Genomic DNA, 19,044 nt, shown 5'->3' with positions numbered 1-19,044 from the left:
TCATTTAATTCTTAGGTTTCCTCATTGACTTTTGTTTGATCTGGATAATCTGACCACTCTGTTTCACAGAAGCTCAAGAACTATTGGGTTCTGTTCCTATTTACATAGCTAACTTCTGGCAAAGGGGGTCTTTTAGCATGCTTACGTGTACCCTGTTGGCTAACGGGCTCTGATGGGCAACTGAAAACAAAGTCCAACGGAAAGATTCCCAACTTCAGGCTTGACAAGTAAGTCTGTTATGAGTTGGTATAGGTCATTTGTGTTCAGAGGAAAGTCAGCTTTATTGTAATGAAATTTAAAAGGCAATGACATTAGTTACACATATACACAATCCACTTAATAACTGTTAGTCATAAAGAACATTCAAGAAATACAAATGATTACCCACAACACTGGTCACATCCATAAGAAGAAAGGCTAAAAGCGATGATTAAGTGCTTATGCTCACTGAAGTCTGCTTGTGAAGTCTTTTTTCCCTTGAAGCAAGCATGTTGCTGAAGGAAGCCAGCTGCCCACCTCCATGAAGCCTGCAAAACTTCCACTTGCTAAAGTCAAAGCCCTACAGGCTTTGGCCAGCTGCTTGACCACCAGCCGAGGTCTTCCACAAGCCCTACGCACTCCTGTGTGTGCAAGGAGCCAGAGCTGCTCCCAGCAGAAAGGGCAGATAGCCATGTAGCTCAGTCTTTCCTGCCTCAGCTGTCTGAGAAGCTGAAGCCACAGGTGTGTGTAACACCTGTTTTGTGCATTGGATGTGATGCACAAAGAAAGGACCCCTGACAAAGTAGCACACACACTATGATCGAACCTCTTCCTGGCAATACAAAGAGCCTGACTTCTGATGGGTGCTTCTAGGTATCTGCCTGGTTCTTTATGTGACAGGTTTTAAATGTTAGGGGCAGGTGGACCCAGGCAGGTGCATGCCCCCTCCTTGAGCACAGGTCATTGGACCAAGTACTGCTCAGGAAGAGTTGACCAGTACTTGCTTTTGGAGGCTGCCTCATCTCTGGGCTGAAGATGAAGGACACCGATACCTGTGGATGACCTGCAGAACCCCAGATTTTGGTTCCTCAGTATAAGTTAGTGGTCAGAGCCCTCATTGCCTGTAATACTCACTACTCATAAAATAATAAAAGGGTTGAACAGAAGAAGTGAGAACAGCCATACAGTTATTGATGTTGGTGCTCTCAATCCCTGAAACCAAAATAGAAACAAAATGAGGGAGGAATGATACACAGGCAGAGTATTCTGGAACCATCCTTGGCTACTGTCACCTCCCCTAGCCTGTGGTGGTGGAGCGTTGGTGTGGTTTGCTGCTGTTACCAGTGGCTCACACGCCCCTCGGGCTCTCTTCTGAAGAACATCATCTGACGGTGGGGTGAGGGTGCCTGCAAGTTCCACCCCTCAGAAGAAACAAAGGCTAAGCGCCTCTCTCCTGTCCCATGCAGGTAGGACATTTCCAGGCTGAGACCGCCTCGCTAGGTACTCAGGACCAGCAGCCTGAGTGCAGGCTCCTTTGCAAACAAGGGTCATTAGACACTACTAGAGCTTCCTCCTCTGGCTTCGAACAAGGACCCTGTCCTGTGTCTTCTGCTGGCCCTTGGAGCTTGGCGTAGCCTAGACACGAGGCAACCCCACGGCCAAGTGCTCACCTCCAGTGGCTTTGCAAAAAAGACACAATTTTCTTCATAAAGAAGGCAAACCCCAAACTCCAAATTCATAAGCTAAAGGCCACCAAAAGCTTATTTTTATTTCACTAAGAAAGATCGTTGTTCCCGAAGTCATTTTTGGGCCTTTAAAAAGCAACACTTACGCTCACTGTGGAGGGCAAGGTCAAGGTTGCCAAGTCAGAGGCGGCGCTCGGGGCAGAGCAGAGGCCTGCCCAGGGCCGGCCCTGCTCGGTCCTCCAGGGTTTGGCACTATTGCAGTGGGAAATCGGAGACTGGGTGAGCACACTTAGGGTTAAACGCAGCGCTGGGTCAGAACTGTCTACCATAGGCATCAAAGCCTCTCTAGAAACTACATAGCCAGAGTTGTTAGTGTTGGAGTTGGGACCAAGTGAGGATGGCTGCCAGCCAAGGACCTTCTACCAAGCAATGCTGGGCTTGCACAGGTGAGGCTCTGCAGGAGCGTGGCCTGTGGCTGCCCCCGGATGCCAGCCAGGGCTTTCCAAACATGAAGGCAGGGTCTCGCCATCCCTCCCACTCTCCCTACCCTCTCAGGTGCCTGGCCAGGGAGGCCTCTGAGCACAGCAACCACCATGCAAGGTCTTCGTGGCTGTGGGAATGCCCTGGGCATTCAGAGGGTGAGCTCTCGTCTGCCTCCGGCAGCCAGGTGGCTTCTCTCCCACCCATGTGGGAGAGATGCATCACTATGCATTGGTGGCAATGCGTAGTGTTGAGGAACTGGAGATGATGGTATATATAAGAAGAAGAGGGAAACTTAGCCCTGACTGGAGTACAGGGTGTGGGAAGGGTCCAGAGACATGAAAACAGGAGTGTGGGCCTTAAACTCGTCTCGCATCTGGACAGAACAGCAAGCCAAGCATCCTGGACTCACCGTGGTCCAGGCAGAAGCCTCTGGGTTGGCTGGGAGCCCAAGGCTGGCTTATTGTCATGCCTGTAGACTAGCTGGGATCCAAGGCCTTGGAGCATGTGTAGCAGGAGCAGAGTGGTCTGTCCCTCCTTTGCACTGTGTACCCTCTGAGGAGCCACCCTGCCCAGCCAGGGGAAGACAAGAGGCCCAAAGGAAAGTGACTGAGAGCATCTTCCTCCGTGCAAGGGTGCTGCTCCCACCATCCAAACCTGTAGAGGGCCCCAGCTACGTGACCTCCATGTGTGCTGGGAAGGGACAAGGGACCGTGGGAGTCACCTACATGGAATCAGGACATAGATGCGCATAGGCCCGGTGTTTCCACGGGGTTCAGGGTGGAGGAAGGACTGGCTCTTTGAAGAAGAGTATCTGAATCTTTAGTAGGGACGTGGGCCTATGAACTCACTTGTAAAGGACAGGTCACCAGCCCCAACTCAGCCCGGCTCTCCGGCCTTGTTTGTGTGGGTTGAGGGGCTGCACTTTCCTGTACACACACACACACACACACACACACACACACACACACGACAGACACAGCACAGCACAGCCCTGAGGATGGAAGTTCAGGCCTCACTGCACAAGGACCCTGGACCCCAGGGCACGCTGGGCCCCGGCAGGCCAGCAGGGCATGGTGGCGGGGGCAGGCACTGAGTCCCGTGCACCTTGCCTCAGGCTCTGTATCCCACTTGCTGGTTTTCCCGCCTTGGTGGGACACCATCCAGCAGACGTGAGAAGCAGGAGGAAGCTTGATTTCTGGTCTTAGCCAAGCCTGCCATACCAATCTGGATCCTGACCGAACTTTGTAGGGGTGTAAATGGTCCGCTAAGAGATTATTCACAACCAAATGCCAGGACTCAACAGGCTCACCTCCTAAGCACACCCAGACAGAACACAATAAATACAACCGGCCCTCCGGTGTCTAGCAGGGCCCCGGGTGGTGGCCAAGAAGCCTTGGCTGACGTTAGAACTGAGGAGGGCAGTGCCTGGGGGTCGCGAGGGCAAAGGTGCTTGTGGTGTGGGGGTCCTGCGCTAGGCAAGCTGGGTGAGGGAGACCTCGTTCACGTGGGTGGCGATGTCACGGAATGGTGGCAGGAGCTCACTCTGCCCACAGCTACTCAGAAAATGGTGGAAACATGCCAAGGTCAGCAAAGTCCTCGATGTTATAGTTGCCAGTCCCCTGGGTCGGATCTCCGGGCATGGGCAGCATGTCCTGCAGAAGAGAAAACGCCACAGGGGTCAGCTTCTGCCCTGTGCTGTGTGCATATCCCAGGAGCCCAGCCTGCCACTCACCCTCGTGGCCACCTCACTAACAGCAGCGCGGGAATGCTCCCTAGCTGAGGGCTGCTCTGCGGGCCCCGTGTCCAAGGCCCTGAAAACTACACGCAAGGTCGGAAGCAGAGCCGGGACACAGGGAAGACAAAAGGCCCAGCTGACACCAGCACGGGAGGCACATGATCAAAATGCAGCAGACCTGAACCACACCGCAGGCAGGAGGAGCCCACGTGCCTGGGACCCGTGTGCACATCAGGACAGGATCAACCAGACTAACGGTTAGACTGCGACTGACAAGCCCCTCCGCTGTCTGGGTGCAGACCACTTATCCAGGCAGCAGCAGCAGTATTTCAGCTTCTGATCATAATGTCCCATTGTGTGTTTTCTCAAACTCCTAGCTCATATGACAGTCAGTGAGGAAAGAATTCTGTGGACAAATAAATTTGTGAAACAAAGCATACCACCTCCTAAAAATCCACAGTCTCATTGGTGTAATAGTCTGATAAGTCTTTGCAAGAAATAATCTGAATAACTTGTTTTAGCCAGTGTTTCATAACCTTATTTGACCAAGAATTCTTAGCACCAAGCTTTTGAAGAGTCCCATTTGGAAATTCTGCTTTACAGAGCTTCTGTGAGGCTTACGATCGGTGAGACCTAAGGCCTAAACGAGGTGAAGGAGAGGCAGCCGCTGTGTGGAGGAGAGAGGTCTGAGCAGGGGACTTGGGCACACTGCGGGGGAGGCTGTGAGGAAGCCTGAGGGACTAATCTCTGGGCTCTAGGCCTCAGTCTCTGAAGATGTGTTGGAACCAGGAGGAGGGTGGGGTCAGAGCAGCAGGCACCCTGAGCAGGAGTCTCAGCAGCCCCACTGGTGAGGCTCCTGCCCCAGCCTTGCTCTGAAGGGTAGGCAGTGCCCTGGGCCTGACAGCAGAGGCCTGTCACAGGACCTGGTAGGAGAGTCAAGCACTGTGCTAAGGGGGCCTCAGGCTCAAGGCTCCAATCATCCAGCGGAGAGGACTCTATTGTAAATGTAGCCAGGAACTCAGGGGGCAGTGCCCTGCTCTGTGGGCAGTGTGAGCTATCCAGTGACCCTCAGCTGCTGGGTGGTGTCCCCAGACTCATAAGGGAGGAACCCAGGGCCTCTCCGGGGCCAGGCTGGCACTGGGGGAGGGAGCTAGGGATGGGTTTACCTGTCCTGGGGCCCTGGCGAGGAGCCGGGCCAGGCAGCCAGTGACCATGGAGGCCAAGACACCTGCCACTCTTGGGAAGGAGGGAGGGGCACTGCTCCAGAGCAAGCCTTGCAGGTGTTCCCAGCACGGAGCCCCTGCATCAGGGTGACCTTGGCCTTCAGCTCTGCAGGGCTCCCCTGGGCAGCTCTGGAGTTGGGGTGGAGGGTTTCAGCTGCGGGCTCCTTTTGTGTGCATCAGCTCAAAGGCTGCAGGCCCTGCCCCCCAAGTGCACCTGCTTCTCTGGCCGGGCAGGATGGGTTTACTACTGGGGCTCCTCTGGCCTGGGCAGGGAACTCTGGCCAGCTACCGAGTTGGCAAGGAGGAGGGGGACGGAGGCAGAGAGGAGGCGCCGGTGCCTATGAGCAGGCAAGGCGGTGCCCACTGGATTTACCTGGAACACTTCAGTCTGACCGGGCTGCTGGTGGGAGTGCTGCTCACCGCTCTGCTGGCCGTGGTGCTGGCTTTGCCACTGTGCCCAGACTTCCGAGGGCCGCCCCTGGAACTGCCCGCTACTTTGTCCACTTTCAGCTGAAAGATCCGACGTACAGGACACTTCCTTTAAAAGCCATCCGTGGTTCCGGGGGACCTAAGAACCACTGCAGCTGGAAGGGCCCCGTATTCCTGAAAGGCACATCCGCTCCTTCCAGAGCGGGTGAGAGGTCACCTGCCACCTTTCCCTCTGGGTGGCGGGTGATAACTGAGTAGGGAGGCGGTGTGGAGCCCTCTGCAGAAAGGCAGGTGCTCCGCCGGAACGGGGCTCGCCCAGCACGCTCCTGCCTCATGGCTTGTGCTGGGAGCATGGGCCCCTCCGTGCCCTCCTGGAGGTCTCAGTGGGACCAGCAGTGTTGGCAGTCCTGGTGTTGACAAGAGGAGGGAACCCAAGTGCACAGGCTGCTCTCCGCAGGACAAGGCTCTGCCCTGGGAAAGGCTCACCCCGCCCTCCTGGAGGAAGAGCACCCAGACCTCACCCTCAGCCTGTGCAGAGACCTAGCCACCAGTCACAGAGGCCAAGGGGGGGGGGGGGATGCAGGACCTGGCCAGGGCCTTCCCGTCCCAGAATCTCTCAGTGTGTGTTAGGAGAGAAAGGGATTTAGACACTGCTCAGACAGGAAGATGAAGCCCTGTGGGCAGCAGCTAATTTGTTTTAAAAAGACAACTGTTTTGCTTTCATCCAGTTTACTAACATACCCAATGGAAAAGCAAACTATGAAAAAGGAACACAATTTTGTCTAAAATATTTTTAAGGTTCAAACAAAGAGAATTCTTAAGAAAAAAATCCTTTAAAGAGGATAATCCTTTAAAGAGGATAAGGCATAGCAAAGACCTTATGCACTGTTTCCTGTTTCACATAATTAACATCAAATACACAATGAGTTCTCAGTCAAAGTGGGTGGAGCCCATCTTACCTGAACCTACTCTTTCAGTAGTTGTGCTGATCACCAGCAGACTTCACCTGCCCACACCCTACCTAGGCACCAGGTTAATCTGAGGTGAGGTCCAGGGAGGGAGGGGGAAGGCTCAATCATCTCTGCTTATCTTGATCTCTGTCTCACACACCCAATTTGCTGCCGAAGATACAAAAGGCTTTAAGAAATACTTCAGCTCCGTGTAACAACTCACCACTGGTGATTTTAATACTGAGTGTAAGGAGAATAATTGGCAGAGTTCTAGAAAATCTAGGCTCCTAGCTTCAACACCAGAGGGACTTAAGCCTACTGAGCATGAAGGGATCTGCTGTGGAAATGCCTTTTCCTGCCTCTCACACTAGGCCCTGAGGGCCAGGGGGAACTCTCACAGAGTCATGCCTGGCTAGGAGCTCTAGGGTGCGGCTGAGGCTGAGGGCAGAGGGCAGACCTGGCAGTCCCACTTGGGAGGCACCTGACCCATTTCAGAGCCTCAGGCGCCAGGCACAAGACAGCCCACTGTAGCTTGGGGGGAGATGGATGGGCAAAGGCAGCTTCAGGGCTGTCCTCACACCAGGCTGGTGATGCACACAGGCTTGTGCTGCTGTAACTAGGTCTCCTGCTGGGCACGCCCATCAAGACTCACTCCCCTCCTCCCCATGGCCAGCGGTTCTAAAGGCGACCATAGATACACACATGGCTATCTGAGTTTTCCCTCAGGCCCAAGCACTGTACAATAATCACTCTGCCCAAGTCTGAACTGCCAAGAGAAGCTCACAGGCACCCATTTCTCCTTCACCATCTCTGTCTGAGTCTTCGACACTCTTGATTTTCTTTTTGGAATGTTTTGTTGACTTACAGGACTGCGTTTGATTTGGGCTCCTGCCTCTGACACAACTTCTTCATGTACATGACCAGGTGTCTCTGATCTTTACCAAGGTCTCTCTTAACACATGATGAAAGTGTGTGTGAGTGTGGTGTGCACATACATGTATATAGACACGCCTTCCCTTCTATCAACAGAGAGTGAGGAATGACTTTTGATCCCATCAACTGACCCATTCACTTCCTTGTTTTGTAACTATGTCCTGAGTTCATCCTTTGATGCAGGCTCTGTCCTGAAACTGCACAGACGCAGGAAACAGGACTGCTTCTGCCTTGACAAGCTTCTGGCTTGGGAAAGGAGCATGCGGGCCGCGCGCAGGGAGAGCTGCCTGCGCAGGGTGAGCAGGGGCAGGATGAAGACTGTGTCAGTCCTGGCCAGCAGGAGACGCTTTGCCAAGGCCCTGCTGAGTGATGAGAAGAAACCCTGAGCGGAGCAAGTGTGGGGCTGCAGACCCGAGGCCAGTCCACCCAAAGCTATGTCACTGGGGCTCACGATGAGGAAGTACTGAGGAGGACAGCTGATGGCTCTAAGTGGAGTGCAGAACACGGGGCGAGTACAGTAAGCAGTGAGAAGACGGAGGACAGAAAGAGATCAGCAGCCCAGGGGGGGATGAAAGCTGCGGGAGGTGGGGCCAGCTGTGCCCACAGCTGTGGACTGTTGACTGGCAGGGAGGAGTGTGGCCGTGGACAGGGCCAACCAGAGACAAGTGAGAGGAAGAACATCACACCACTAACCCTCGATCCTCACGAGGCTGAGATCTGAGGATCACATGACCTGAGGATCGCCAACCCACGCAGGAAAGTCAGTGAGACGCTTATCTCCAATTAACCACTACAAAGCTGAAAGTGGAGTCGTGGCTCACCTGGGAGAGTTAGCCTCGAGCACAATCGCTCAAGGACAGCACCCGGCCCTGAGTTCAAGCCCGGGTACAAGGGCTGAATCTTGGAGATGGGCATTTAACAAGCTCTCCTGGTAGACCTCTCTCCCCATTGCCATCTAGGTTCAAAAGCCAACCACAGATACACACATTGCTATCTGAATTTTCCCTCAGGCCCCTCAGGAGATAAACATTATCATATATATTCAGATTATTGAAACATGTTAGAGTATCAAAACATTTTATATAGCTGAAATTGCATTCTCCTTGTTCCTCCCTTACTATGCATCCTATTTCTCGCTGAAGGAACTTTGGAAGGATGAACTATTTCCATTCTCTCTCAAGCAAGTCTGGACTGGAGAGCCTGCAAGCTATGGGGTGGGGGGAGGGCGGGTATGCTTCTTCCTGGTTCTGGTAGTTGGTGGTTGTACTCCTCCTATAGTGTGCCTCACAGCCCCGCAGTGCCAGACTGCTGACCCCGCCAGCCAGTTCACTACTGCCATGCGGCAGTGACACCTGGACTGCTATTCCCAGCTAATGTCACTTCCCTTTGGAGTGGAATTCTCAGGCACCTGGGTGGTCCAGCTGCGTGGTGTAGAGATGCTCCCACATCAGCTGCTGCTGCCCTTGGCGTCTGGAAAGCAAGCCCTGGTGGCAGACACACCTTCCCCACTGAGTTTGGAGGGAAATACAGGCTTGTGTCTCTTGGTTCTTACTTCAGTGGCTGGTATGGTTCCCTGCTCTATCTCTGGACACTATAGTTCACATGATTAGGTTTTGCTGTGACCTGAGTCAAGATGAAAGTAAAGCTACTACTAGAAACATAAAGATCACAGTTGTACAGCTCAAGAGAGCTCCATGGGAGGGAATGGAGGACATGCTTTGGATTGACTCTTGAAAGCTCCTGAACAAATGAGCACAGGGCTTCCAGACAGGACTGAGACCCAGGAGGGCCCTTTTCTCATTCAGCATGAGGACTCAGTCTACAAAGCCAGCCTGACAAGTCTGGCTGCCGTGGCGGCCTAACGTGACCTGTTTTGCTTTCTGGCCCTGATGTCTGCCCCGGCCCCCCAGGGATGTCCTCAAGTCTGTGTGGCAGGGCTCCGCACCCCACCTGCGCCAGCCAGGCCCGGATCACCTCTGCTACCTCTACATGCTCTGGAAGCTGACTGAAGACAGCTAGCCAAGGGCTTGTCTTGCAAGGAGCTGTCACATTTGGAAATGGTCAGGAAATGCTGTGCCCAGGACCTTGGGCTGCTCAGTGCAGCAGGGGCGGAGAAGCAGGCCAGGGAGCAGCTGATAACCCCACACGGTGGGCGAGGGCTACTGTATGACATATGAACCACTCGATGGAAACTTTCAACTCAACAAACAGAAGCTCGGATGTTTGGGCCCCATTTCATGGCTATCTGAGCACAGTGGGTTCTGAGTAGAAAGGCCCTGGGGCCTTACTGCCCTGGGGCAGCTGGACTCCTCCTTGGAGAACTCCAACGTGTAGCATGTCTAGCACAGCCTAGGGAGTGGACGCTGGGCCCTCAGAGTGGCGCTGAGGACCCATGAAAGCCAGAGAGTGAGCAGCTGGCAAGGGCTCCTGAGTCTGCACAGAACCCTTTATGGCCTGAGGCTTCGATAACAAAATGGAGAGATAGGGTCCCCTTGAAATATAAAGGTAAGAGAACTCTCCAGGGCTAGTGACACCACTGGTTGACCCTATATTCTCTAGTTTTTTGAAACAAGAGTACAGGGTTTTAGAATTAGGGTACCTAAAAGCTCCTGCCAAAGGCCATAAGGGGTTGAAATAGCATTCAGAGAACAGAAATACAGTCCTTGTGCCTTGAAGATGACAAAGCCGATGTCTCTAAGTGTCCAGTGTCATAGAGCATCGCAGGCCTCCTCCTGTGATACAGAGAGGAAAGATCCTGGAAACTTCCAGACCTGGCCAGCCACTTTGGGAGCTCAGCTCCTACATTCAGCATTGTTTTCTGTCTCTCCCAGGAATTCTTTCCCTTGCTCCCCACCTACCGAACCCTGGAGTCCTGTTGGCCAGGCTGGAGTAGGCACTCCCGCTTGGGGAGGAGGTGGCAGGGCTCGACAGAGGGCTGTATGAAGAGGGGTCTGCTGGGTAAGCGTGGCTTGTTCCAATCCCAAAGGGAGATGTCTGGGTCTTGCTGGACTGGGATGGGATTTGCTACAGGTGGGATAAATGAGGGAAGGAAGTATTAGCATCAGACCTCCACACCAACTCCCAGACTGTCAACCCTGCGCTGCTGCTTGTTCGGGCAGGTGCCGCAGACAGAAGAGCTTGCTCTGGATTGAGGGGAAACACGCTGGCTCTCTTGGCTGGCTGCACAGGGGCTGGGATCAGCCCAGATATGGAGGCCCGGATCCCTGCCCTGGATTTTCAGGGTGGGTCTGGGTGAAGCTACTCCCTACTCCATGGCTACAGAATTCTGGGTCCCCTGGATTCAACTTGTGCCGCCTCAGTGCTATGAACCAAGGGCCTTTCAGCCAGTGGAGATTTCAGCCAGGAGGGAGCTGGGTGTGTCACATGGCTGGGCTTTTATAGGTACTCCTGGCAATCAGGTAACACAAGACTCCTTCTTTTGGAATGGCTGAGGGTCGGACCCCTCCCTTTACCTCCCTGGGGCAAGGCCAAAGGGAGAAAGGGGTGCTGGAATCGGACATAGTGAAAATGCTGGGTCCCTGCTCTCATAAGGCCTGAACTGTGTGGCTGCTCCTGAGGGAGGCTGGCTCCAGCTGGGAGCACTGAGCCCTCTGCAAAGCTGGGATGCGAGGGACGCGCACGGTGGGCGTGCTGCCCCCAGGGAACCCGTACCTGCCCTGGAAAGGGTGGGCGGCTGCCCGACCACGCCACTTGGCTCTGGTTTAGCTGCCGGGAGATCTGGGATATGTTCTGGCCAGTTGAAGAGGAGGACTGAATATCGTTCACCCCAGGCACGTGAACCACTGAAGAGCTAAAAAAGAAGAAAACGCGGTTACCCGGAGGGAATGGCTGGTCTGGGCCTTGGTGGCCAGCTTGCCCAGCGGCCTGAGGGCCGTTACCCCCGCCCCCCCTCCCAACACACACACCAGCAGTGAAACAATGGAGAACAGCGCCCTCTAGTGCTGCCCAGTAGTTCTGCCGCATCCAGGCTCTATCCTCAGCCCCCCCACAGCTTGGCCTCTCCTTCTCCCTCTACATCCATCTCTCTCAACAGAAGACTTTGTTCTCCGGAAGAGGGAAGATCTCCTCAGACCAGCTCAGCCTACCCAGGGCCCCTGGGCCACAGCTGCATCTTCAGCAGCCTATTCTCGGACAGTCTCTGTAGGGCCATCTTCCTGGGTGGCCAACCTACTTGCCTACCTAACCTTGGTCCCCCCTGCATCTGGAGGTTCTGCTCAAGTTTGGTAGAGGCTGGGCGTTAGGAGGGGCTCTGTCCTTCTGGCCTGGAGTCTGGGATCTCCCCAGGAGCTGAGGTGTCTGGTGTGAAATGTGACGCTTTCCCTGAGAGGTGGGGCTCTCCTCTGGCCACTCCCCCTAGTTCGTGTTCTTGTGTCCCCAGAGGAAACGAGAACCAGTCCTGGCCTCCAGAGATAGCATTGGGAAGCCTTCTGCAATCTCCAGGGTGCCCCGGGCCAAGTGGATAGACCCTCAGTTACCCCCTCAGTGATCTTTAGCCGGGACTCCTTTATTTCTCAAATTTGGCCATGATCTCTGTGAACCACGGGAACAGGATGCTTCCTTCTACTTTGTCAGCTTCTCTCAGCCCTACAGTACCTTGGTCTTGGCTAGAGACCAATGTATCTCCTTCTCCTCAGCTGGTATCACTACAGAAAATACTGATTTCCATCTTTTTTTTTGTCTTAAATCAAGTGACACCAAGCTTCTGTGGCACCCCATGGTGACTCTCAGAGCAATGCCAGCCCCTCCAGAACTCTCTGCTCTGCCCAGGAATACAGAATAAGAAACCAGCATCCTGCCTGCAGTTCCAAGCCCTGACTCTGGGATCCACAGAACAGGAACCAGTGCCATGCCTGCAGGGCCCCAACAGAACTCTGAGATGCCCGCTTCCCTCAGGGGCAGAGCGTCTTCTCACAGTTCCTGATGCATACCTGAAGGTCTTGCCCGAGTGCCCGGAGGGGAATGGGCTCCCTTGGGAGTAGATCTGCTGGGTGCCTGCAGCAGAGGCAGAGCTCAGCATCTTCTTCTCCGCTAGGAAAAATGGGAGTCACAGTGAGTCGCCTGCCTGCAGACACAGAAGGCTGTCCAGAACCAGTACAGAGTGTATGCAGCAAGCCAGAGGCCTCGGCCTGCATCTCATCTCCAAGAACCTCCGAGACCCAAAGCTGCAACAGGCTGTTGTTTCCCTAGGGTGGCTCATGTCGCTTGAGAGTTGGGGAGATGAGAAAACTGAATGGAAATGTTTCTTCAGACGTCGTTCTCTGTGATCCTTACAGCCCGCTGGGAGCAGCAACAGGTCTCAGTGCATGGGCACGGAGGCCTCTCCAGAGGGCGACACGGAGAGGACCCACTCTGGCCCTCAGCCCCTCGGCCCTGGACCCACGCTCTGTTGTGCATACCACAAGTGCTACTTTAGGCCTGCCTTTATGTTTTCTCTGCTCCAAAAAGAAGACGTCCCCACAGGTCTGTGGTGTGGACTGAGTGTGTCAATATGAGCAAAGTGGCTAGGACAGGGCTAACTCAAACATCATCTACATGTCTGCCATCCGTGGTACCATGGGAGGAAGCTGATATGTTGCTTGTTCAAGGTCAAAGGGAATCAAAGCAAGACCTGGGGTATGCCGAAACCCCAGCTCAGTGCCCGGCCCAGAGGCACACATCCTCTGACAGGCATCGAAGTGCAGCTCAAACTGGCTGACCAGGACCAGTCCTGGGTGGTGTGGGTAGAAAAAGATGGGACTTATTTTAGGTTAAAAATAATGATATGAATGTGGTAGGGTGATGTGTTACTATAAATATTCTTTCTGATTTCATATTGCTATTTCAAATAATAGTTCTTTGTTACAGATTAAGTAGTAGAGTCTTTTTTCTTTTAAAATTAATGTACACTAACCAAAGAGAGGTTTCACTGTAATATTTCCATACATGTATATAATGTTCCTTGATCAAATTCACCCTCAATTAATTACTTTCTTGGCCTGTATTTTTAAACAATTTTTCATTCTCTATGTTCAATCATATGTATAAGTGCCTCTTTACCTTCACCCTCCTATGGGTTCCCATCCTGAACACTCCTTGTTTTACATGCAGGCCAGTCTTCTATTAATGTCTAGAATCTGCATATGAGAGAGTATGCAACATTTTTCTTTAATTTGGATGACTTCCAGTTCCATCCATTTTCCTACAAATGGAATAATTCTATTCTTTATAGCTGTCCAATAATCAATCTATCTATCCATCCATCTATCCATCTATCTATCTATCTATCTACTGACGGGCACCTAGGTTGATCCATTTTGTGGCTACTGTGAATAGAGAGACAACAAATATGGGTATGAAGGTATCTCTACTATTTGGATTTACACTCCTTAAGATCTGTGCCTAGGAGTGGTATAACAGGATCATATAGTAGTTCTACTTTTTTTTTTTTTTAGTTTTTTGAGGAGTCTACCTTCCACACCCTGCCAGACCCCATGCATCTTTCCAGTAGTTGTTTTTGTTGTTGTTGATTCTGGGCTTAAACTCAAGACCTGGGCACTGTGCCTGAGCCTCTTTGTGCTCAAGGCTAGTGATCTATCACTGGAGCCACAACACCATTTCTGGCTTTTTCTGAGTGGTTTATTGGAGATAAGACTCTCACCAACTTTTGTGCCCGAGTTGGCTTCAAAGCATGATCCTCAGATCTCAGCCTCCTGAGTAGCTAGGATTACAGGTGTGAGCCACTGGCGCCTGGCTCTAGTAGCTGCTTTTTATTTACTGATGACAGCCATTCTGTTGGGGTGTGAATGGGAGCTATCTGAGGTGGAATCTCAGTGTCAGTTTGATTTATACTTCCTTTATGGCTAAGATTGTTGAGCAGTTCTTTGTGTATTTATTGGCCACTTGTAGTTCTTTTAAGAAAGCATGATTGATTTATTGACCCATCTATTGATTGCATGATTTGTTTTAGATTACAGTATCTTAAAGGAACATTCTTTGTTTTAATAAAACTAAACGGCACAACAGATTGAGTTCATTTATCTTAGCCCCTTAAATTTTAAAAATGAGACACCAGTATTCCATTCTGACCCCTTTAAAAAAGTTATTATTATTACAGCAGTACTGTACTGAGCTCAGGGCCTCATACTTGCCAGGCTGGCATTCTGCCTCTGGAGCCACACCTCCAGCCCTTAGTAACATTGTATTTTCAAGGCAGGGCTTCACTTTATACCCAGACCAGCCTGAGCTGTGATCTTATCATCCTCCTACAGAGACTCCGTACATCACCCAGGACGACAGGGCGGGCCACCGCACTATCCAGCCATGGGAGTCTCAGTAACTTCTACGCCTAGGCTGGCCTTGAACCTCGATTCCCCAGGCTCTGCTTCCCAAGTAGCCAGGATTATGGGCATAGGCCAGTGGGCCTGAGCTGCAGTTACTAGAAACTCACCTTTCCGGCTTCTCTCACTGCAAGTGGTTGTCTCAGCATGGCCTGCAAGCAGCTACCAACCTCTCCATCTTAGAGCCTCTGCCCTCTAGAAACTTACATGCACTGATGCCTGCAAACATCTCAGCAAACCGAGGGTCTCTTTCCTGGGAGAAGATTGTATCTGCCTTTTCCACAGATTTCCCAGCCTCGTGAACACCAGCAGGCAGATTAGGGACAGGGACCTGTGGGCGAATTAACACACAGCAGAAGGCCACATGTGAGCACAGTATCATCCCAGCACAGTGCCTCTGGCAGAGCTCCTCCAGCTGGAATCACGGTTGTTCAGGCCTGATGGTGCTCACAGGGTAGAGTTTTCCTCTCTATGATGGCCAAAGACGGCTCAGACAGGGGCTATGCACCAGGAGTCACCAAAAGGGTGCCAGAGCTGACGGCCTTCTTGGAAAGACATGGAAAAGGGTCAACTTTCTCTAAGCATCAGAGAAGTTTAATTTGGGAACAAGGCCACACACGGACATGTGGCGGCATCTCTGTATGGCAACCATCAGAAGTAGGGAGTGAGACTGGGGGGGTGCGTTGGAATAAAAGCCCAGAGGAGATGAGAGGACAGGAGAGACAGTGCGTGACAGGGGGAGACAGGGCACAGCAGGAAGGGGCATCTGACAAGAATGGGGCGCAGGGCCAATGGCAGTAGAAATGGATGGGAAGCCAGACTACCAAAATGGTCAAGAGTCCACTTTTGTTGGCTGTGAGCACACGACTACCAGTGTTCACATTCCAGTCAGCCCTTTGCTCTCAGTACTCAGCCGTCCCGGGGCGTGCTGTCCAGGCCCCACCTGAGTGCTGAAAAGCCACCGGGGACCAGGGCACTCTTCTCACTATGGAGAGCGCCACTGAGTGGAGAGGCTCCACCAAGCTCGGGGCTGAACTGAGTCTCAGTCCTCGGGGTTGGAGTCCAAAAAGGGGGAAGAACGTCCCAGAAATTCACCTGGGATAAGTCGTATGATGACAACCCATCTCTCTGGTGCACTTCCAGTTCCGCCTGCTGCTGCTGAAGTTGCCTAAGAAACAAAAGAGGACAGAAGAGGCCAAAGTCAGAACTCCTCCCCATCCCCAAAGTCACCGAGGGCAATGACTTCATTTCACAAAGGATGAAAGATATCACACTGAAAAAGTTACCTTAAAACCAAAACTCAAAAAAGCAGTTGGGTTTAATGCTGAACATATAGTTGGCTTCCGCAGGAGTTTGCATCATCTACTCCAACTTCAGACAAGAAGTTCACGGTGGTTACTTACCCACATAGTAACGTTAAGAGTTTGAAGTTCAAGAAGTTAGGTGGTTGTCAAGACCAGCAGGCTGACCACTGGTTCTGGTGGAGAACCAATGGCTCCCAGCCCCACCTGCGTCACGCTTCTCTCCCATTAACTACCCAAACTGCTGGAAGAAGAACTGTAGCTCAAGTGATAAGAGTACCAGCCTTGAGCAAAATAACTCAGGGGCAGCACTGGCTCTGGAGTTCAACTCCCAGGACAGGTGCATAAAACAAATTGGTACTTAAAAAAGAAACACATAAAAAAGAAGCCATGATCAAGAGAAAAAGAGCTATCGCTCTGTATTCCTTAATCTTAATTTATTGTTCTGCTTTATTTTTTGCTTATATCTTGGATGTGACATCTTATTTCATTTGTAGGGCTTCTAAAGTTTGAATGCAGATAGATTTCCAGTACTGTGCCAGCATGTTCACATCTCTGCAATATTCTTTTCTAACAGATGAAGAAACGGAGGCTCAAAGAGTTTAAGTGAGTTTCCAGGCCGGCACAGCTCGCTGTGTCACACACAGGATTGAGTTTCAAATCCTTCTGTCTGGAGACCTTGTGCTTTCCCTTCTGTCCTTACAGAACCTCAGTTGTTCAACACCTCCCACTTCCCAGGCAGCATCCTGAGCTATACCACACAGTGGGAGAAGAACCTGCTCCTTCAATTTTTTCCTTGTGTAGAATTAGAACAGTGAGCCCACCCTCTTAGCAGGAATACATGAGCTCTCTTGTACCCCTTTCTCAGAGAACTTTCCCAGGAACTAACCACCATTCCTTCCTAGGCTTGCAGAATCAAACCCTAGTCTAGAACTTAGAGAACAGACAGGACCACTGTGTGGGCCTATGCCCTGGGATGAGTGGGGCACAGGCTAGCCCTTTCCCCTTGTCCAGCATACCCTGGGGCTTCAGGGAAAATGGGCATGCTTCTCATTTGCACGGCTACATAATGGCCTTGACATGAGGCTGAGAAGCTACTTCCATTTCTGCTTCTCTCTGGGCTTCTAGACTAGGAAAAGCCTCTTAAAGCAAATAGAAACCAAGGCCTTAGGTCTTAGCATCTTGACCTAATTTCTCTGAATCTGGAGGTCAGCATCCCTCTCTGATAGCCTTCGGTTTTCCAACTCTGTAGCTGAGTGAATTTGGAAGAAAGGCTGACCCCAGGCTTCCCCACCCTGAGAAGAGATTCTCACACATTTCATGAACTAGTAGAAAAATAAACCCTGGTGTGCGTGCACATTCCAGAGAGAGAAACAGCTGACAGCATCCATGGTCCCACCACAGCAGAGTGCCATGCCCCATTAGTGGGGGCTGGCGGTTTCTGACTAGAACCACTGCGTCCGGCTCAGATTCCTGCCCGTGAGATGCAGAGTGCTAAGCAGACGCTGTCAATCACCCTGATGCCCCTGCATAAAGGGTTTTATTCACTCCAATGAGCAGCAAAAGCCATTAGGGGGCATTCAGAAGCTGTTATGGTTGTACCCCAGGGGGTAACCTGGGTCTGGCCAGAGATGTCTGGGGCTCAGGACGCCTTGCTGACCAGAGAGCAGATAGAAACACCATGGCAGGCATATCTGCCTGCTGTGAAGGACTCGGGTGACTTCATTTAGCTAAGGGGTCTGAGACTGATTTGATCATGGGCAGGCATGGTGTGGTCCTGGGTCTCTTGGCTGGCTCAACGGAGGCCTGATGAGAGACAGGGGAACTACTCAGGAGCCTGTGTGACAGCTGTGTGACAGCAAGGCCTCCATTAGGACAGAGCAGAAGAGGCAGAGGGGTGTGTCACCAGGAGGTGGCGCTGGCAGCTCTGGCTCTGAACCAGGTGGTGAATGAGGTGGCGCTAGCATTCTGATTTTATGCCAGGTTCTTCTGTGCCAGGGAAGGAGAGGCTGGAGCAACTCCCAAGTGTAGGGCTTGTACCTCAGTGGTGTCTCAGCCCCTTACTGACCCTCATCTGTAATACCCTCGTAACTCCAGTTTTCAGAAAAAGAAAGCAAGTCACAGCAGGGACTGGTTTTGGGAGGAAGACATGCTATTTTGTCTCTGGTGTTGCTTCCCTCAGCAATGGGGCATGGTTTGTCCTCTAAGCTCAGCTAGGACCTGGAATGCAATCTTTTTTTCTCTTCTTTCCTCCCATCTTTTCTGTCTGCCTTCCACCTACTACTAACAGGTAACCAATAACATATCACTAAGCATGGGTAATGATTGAACAGCTTGAAAAGACTCAAATGTGACTTGGGACATAGCTGGGCTTTAAGAAAACACATACATGCCGGATGTTAGTGGCACATACCTGTAATCCTAGATGCTCAGGAGGCTGAGATCTAAGGACTGAAAGATCTGAGGTTGAAAGCCAGCCCAGCCCAGGCAGAAAAGTCTATGAGACTCCTACCTCTAATTAACATGCAAAAAGCTGCAAGAGGAAGTGTGGGTTAAAGTGTTGGCAGGCCAGCTGTGAGTAAAAAAATCAAAGCAAGAACACCAAACGCTAGATCAAGTGCAAACTAGTACTGGCACAAAAGACACACGTACACACACACGCACATACACACGTACATTCACATACATGCACACACATGATACACGCACACACATGCACATGACACACACACGCATGCACACACACATTCCAGCACTATGGGCACTTGTCCTGTGAACACTGAGACCACTTTGGAACAATGTCCTCACAAGAACAGGGACTTGGGGTCAAGTCATGCAAGGCCCTGACCGGGTCACGCCCTGAAGGGAAGGGGCGCTGAGGGGAGCGCAGGCCTAAACCAGCAGCGATCGCATACATCAGCAGCGCGGGCCTGCCTCAGCGCGGGCCTGCCTCAGCGCGGGCCTGCCTCAGCGCGGGCCTGCCTCAGCG

At 52.0% G+C, this 19,044-nt stretch overlaps 1 protein-coding gene across 1 annotated transcript in view; it reads right to left on the bottom strand.

Moving 5' to 3' along the window:
- Positions 1-253: 253 nt before the first annotated feature.
- Arnt2 (aryl-hydrocarbon receptor nuclear translocator 2) overlaps positions 254-19,044 on the bottom strand; it is a 115,779-nt gene continuing 96,988 nt past the window's right edge. Inside the window, exons 15-22 of the mRNA XM_013011844.1 lie at positions 18,904-18,914; positions 15,850-15,922; positions 14,962-15,085; positions 12,367-12,466; positions 11,090-11,228; positions 10,276-10,441; positions 5,479-5,615; positions 254-3,799 (exon numbers count right to left, since the gene is read on the bottom strand). Of these exons, the coding sequence (XP_012867298.1) occupies positions 3,701-3,799; positions 5,479-5,615; positions 10,276-10,441; positions 11,090-11,228; positions 12,367-12,466; positions 14,962-15,085; positions 15,850-15,922; positions 18,904-18,914 (849 nt within the window). The 3' untranslated portion in view covers positions 254-3,700. The remainder of the gene's footprint in view (positions 3,800-5,478; positions 5,616-10,275; positions 10,442-11,089; positions 11,229-12,366; positions 12,467-14,961; positions 15,086-15,849; positions 15,923-18,903; positions 18,915-19,044) is intronic.

Source organism: Dipodomys ordii, unplaced genomic scaffold, assembly GCF_000151885.1.
Source record: "Dipodomys ordii isolate 6190 unplaced genomic scaffold, Dord_2.0 Scaffold15, whole genome shotgun sequence".
In the NCBI taxonomy this organism is placed as follows: domain Eukaryota; kingdom Metazoa; phylum Chordata; class Mammalia; order Rodentia; family Heteromyidae; genus Dipodomys; species Dipodomys ordii.
Note: the sequence above shows the minus strand (reverse complement) of the source record. Positions and strands in the feature narration are given on the sequence as shown.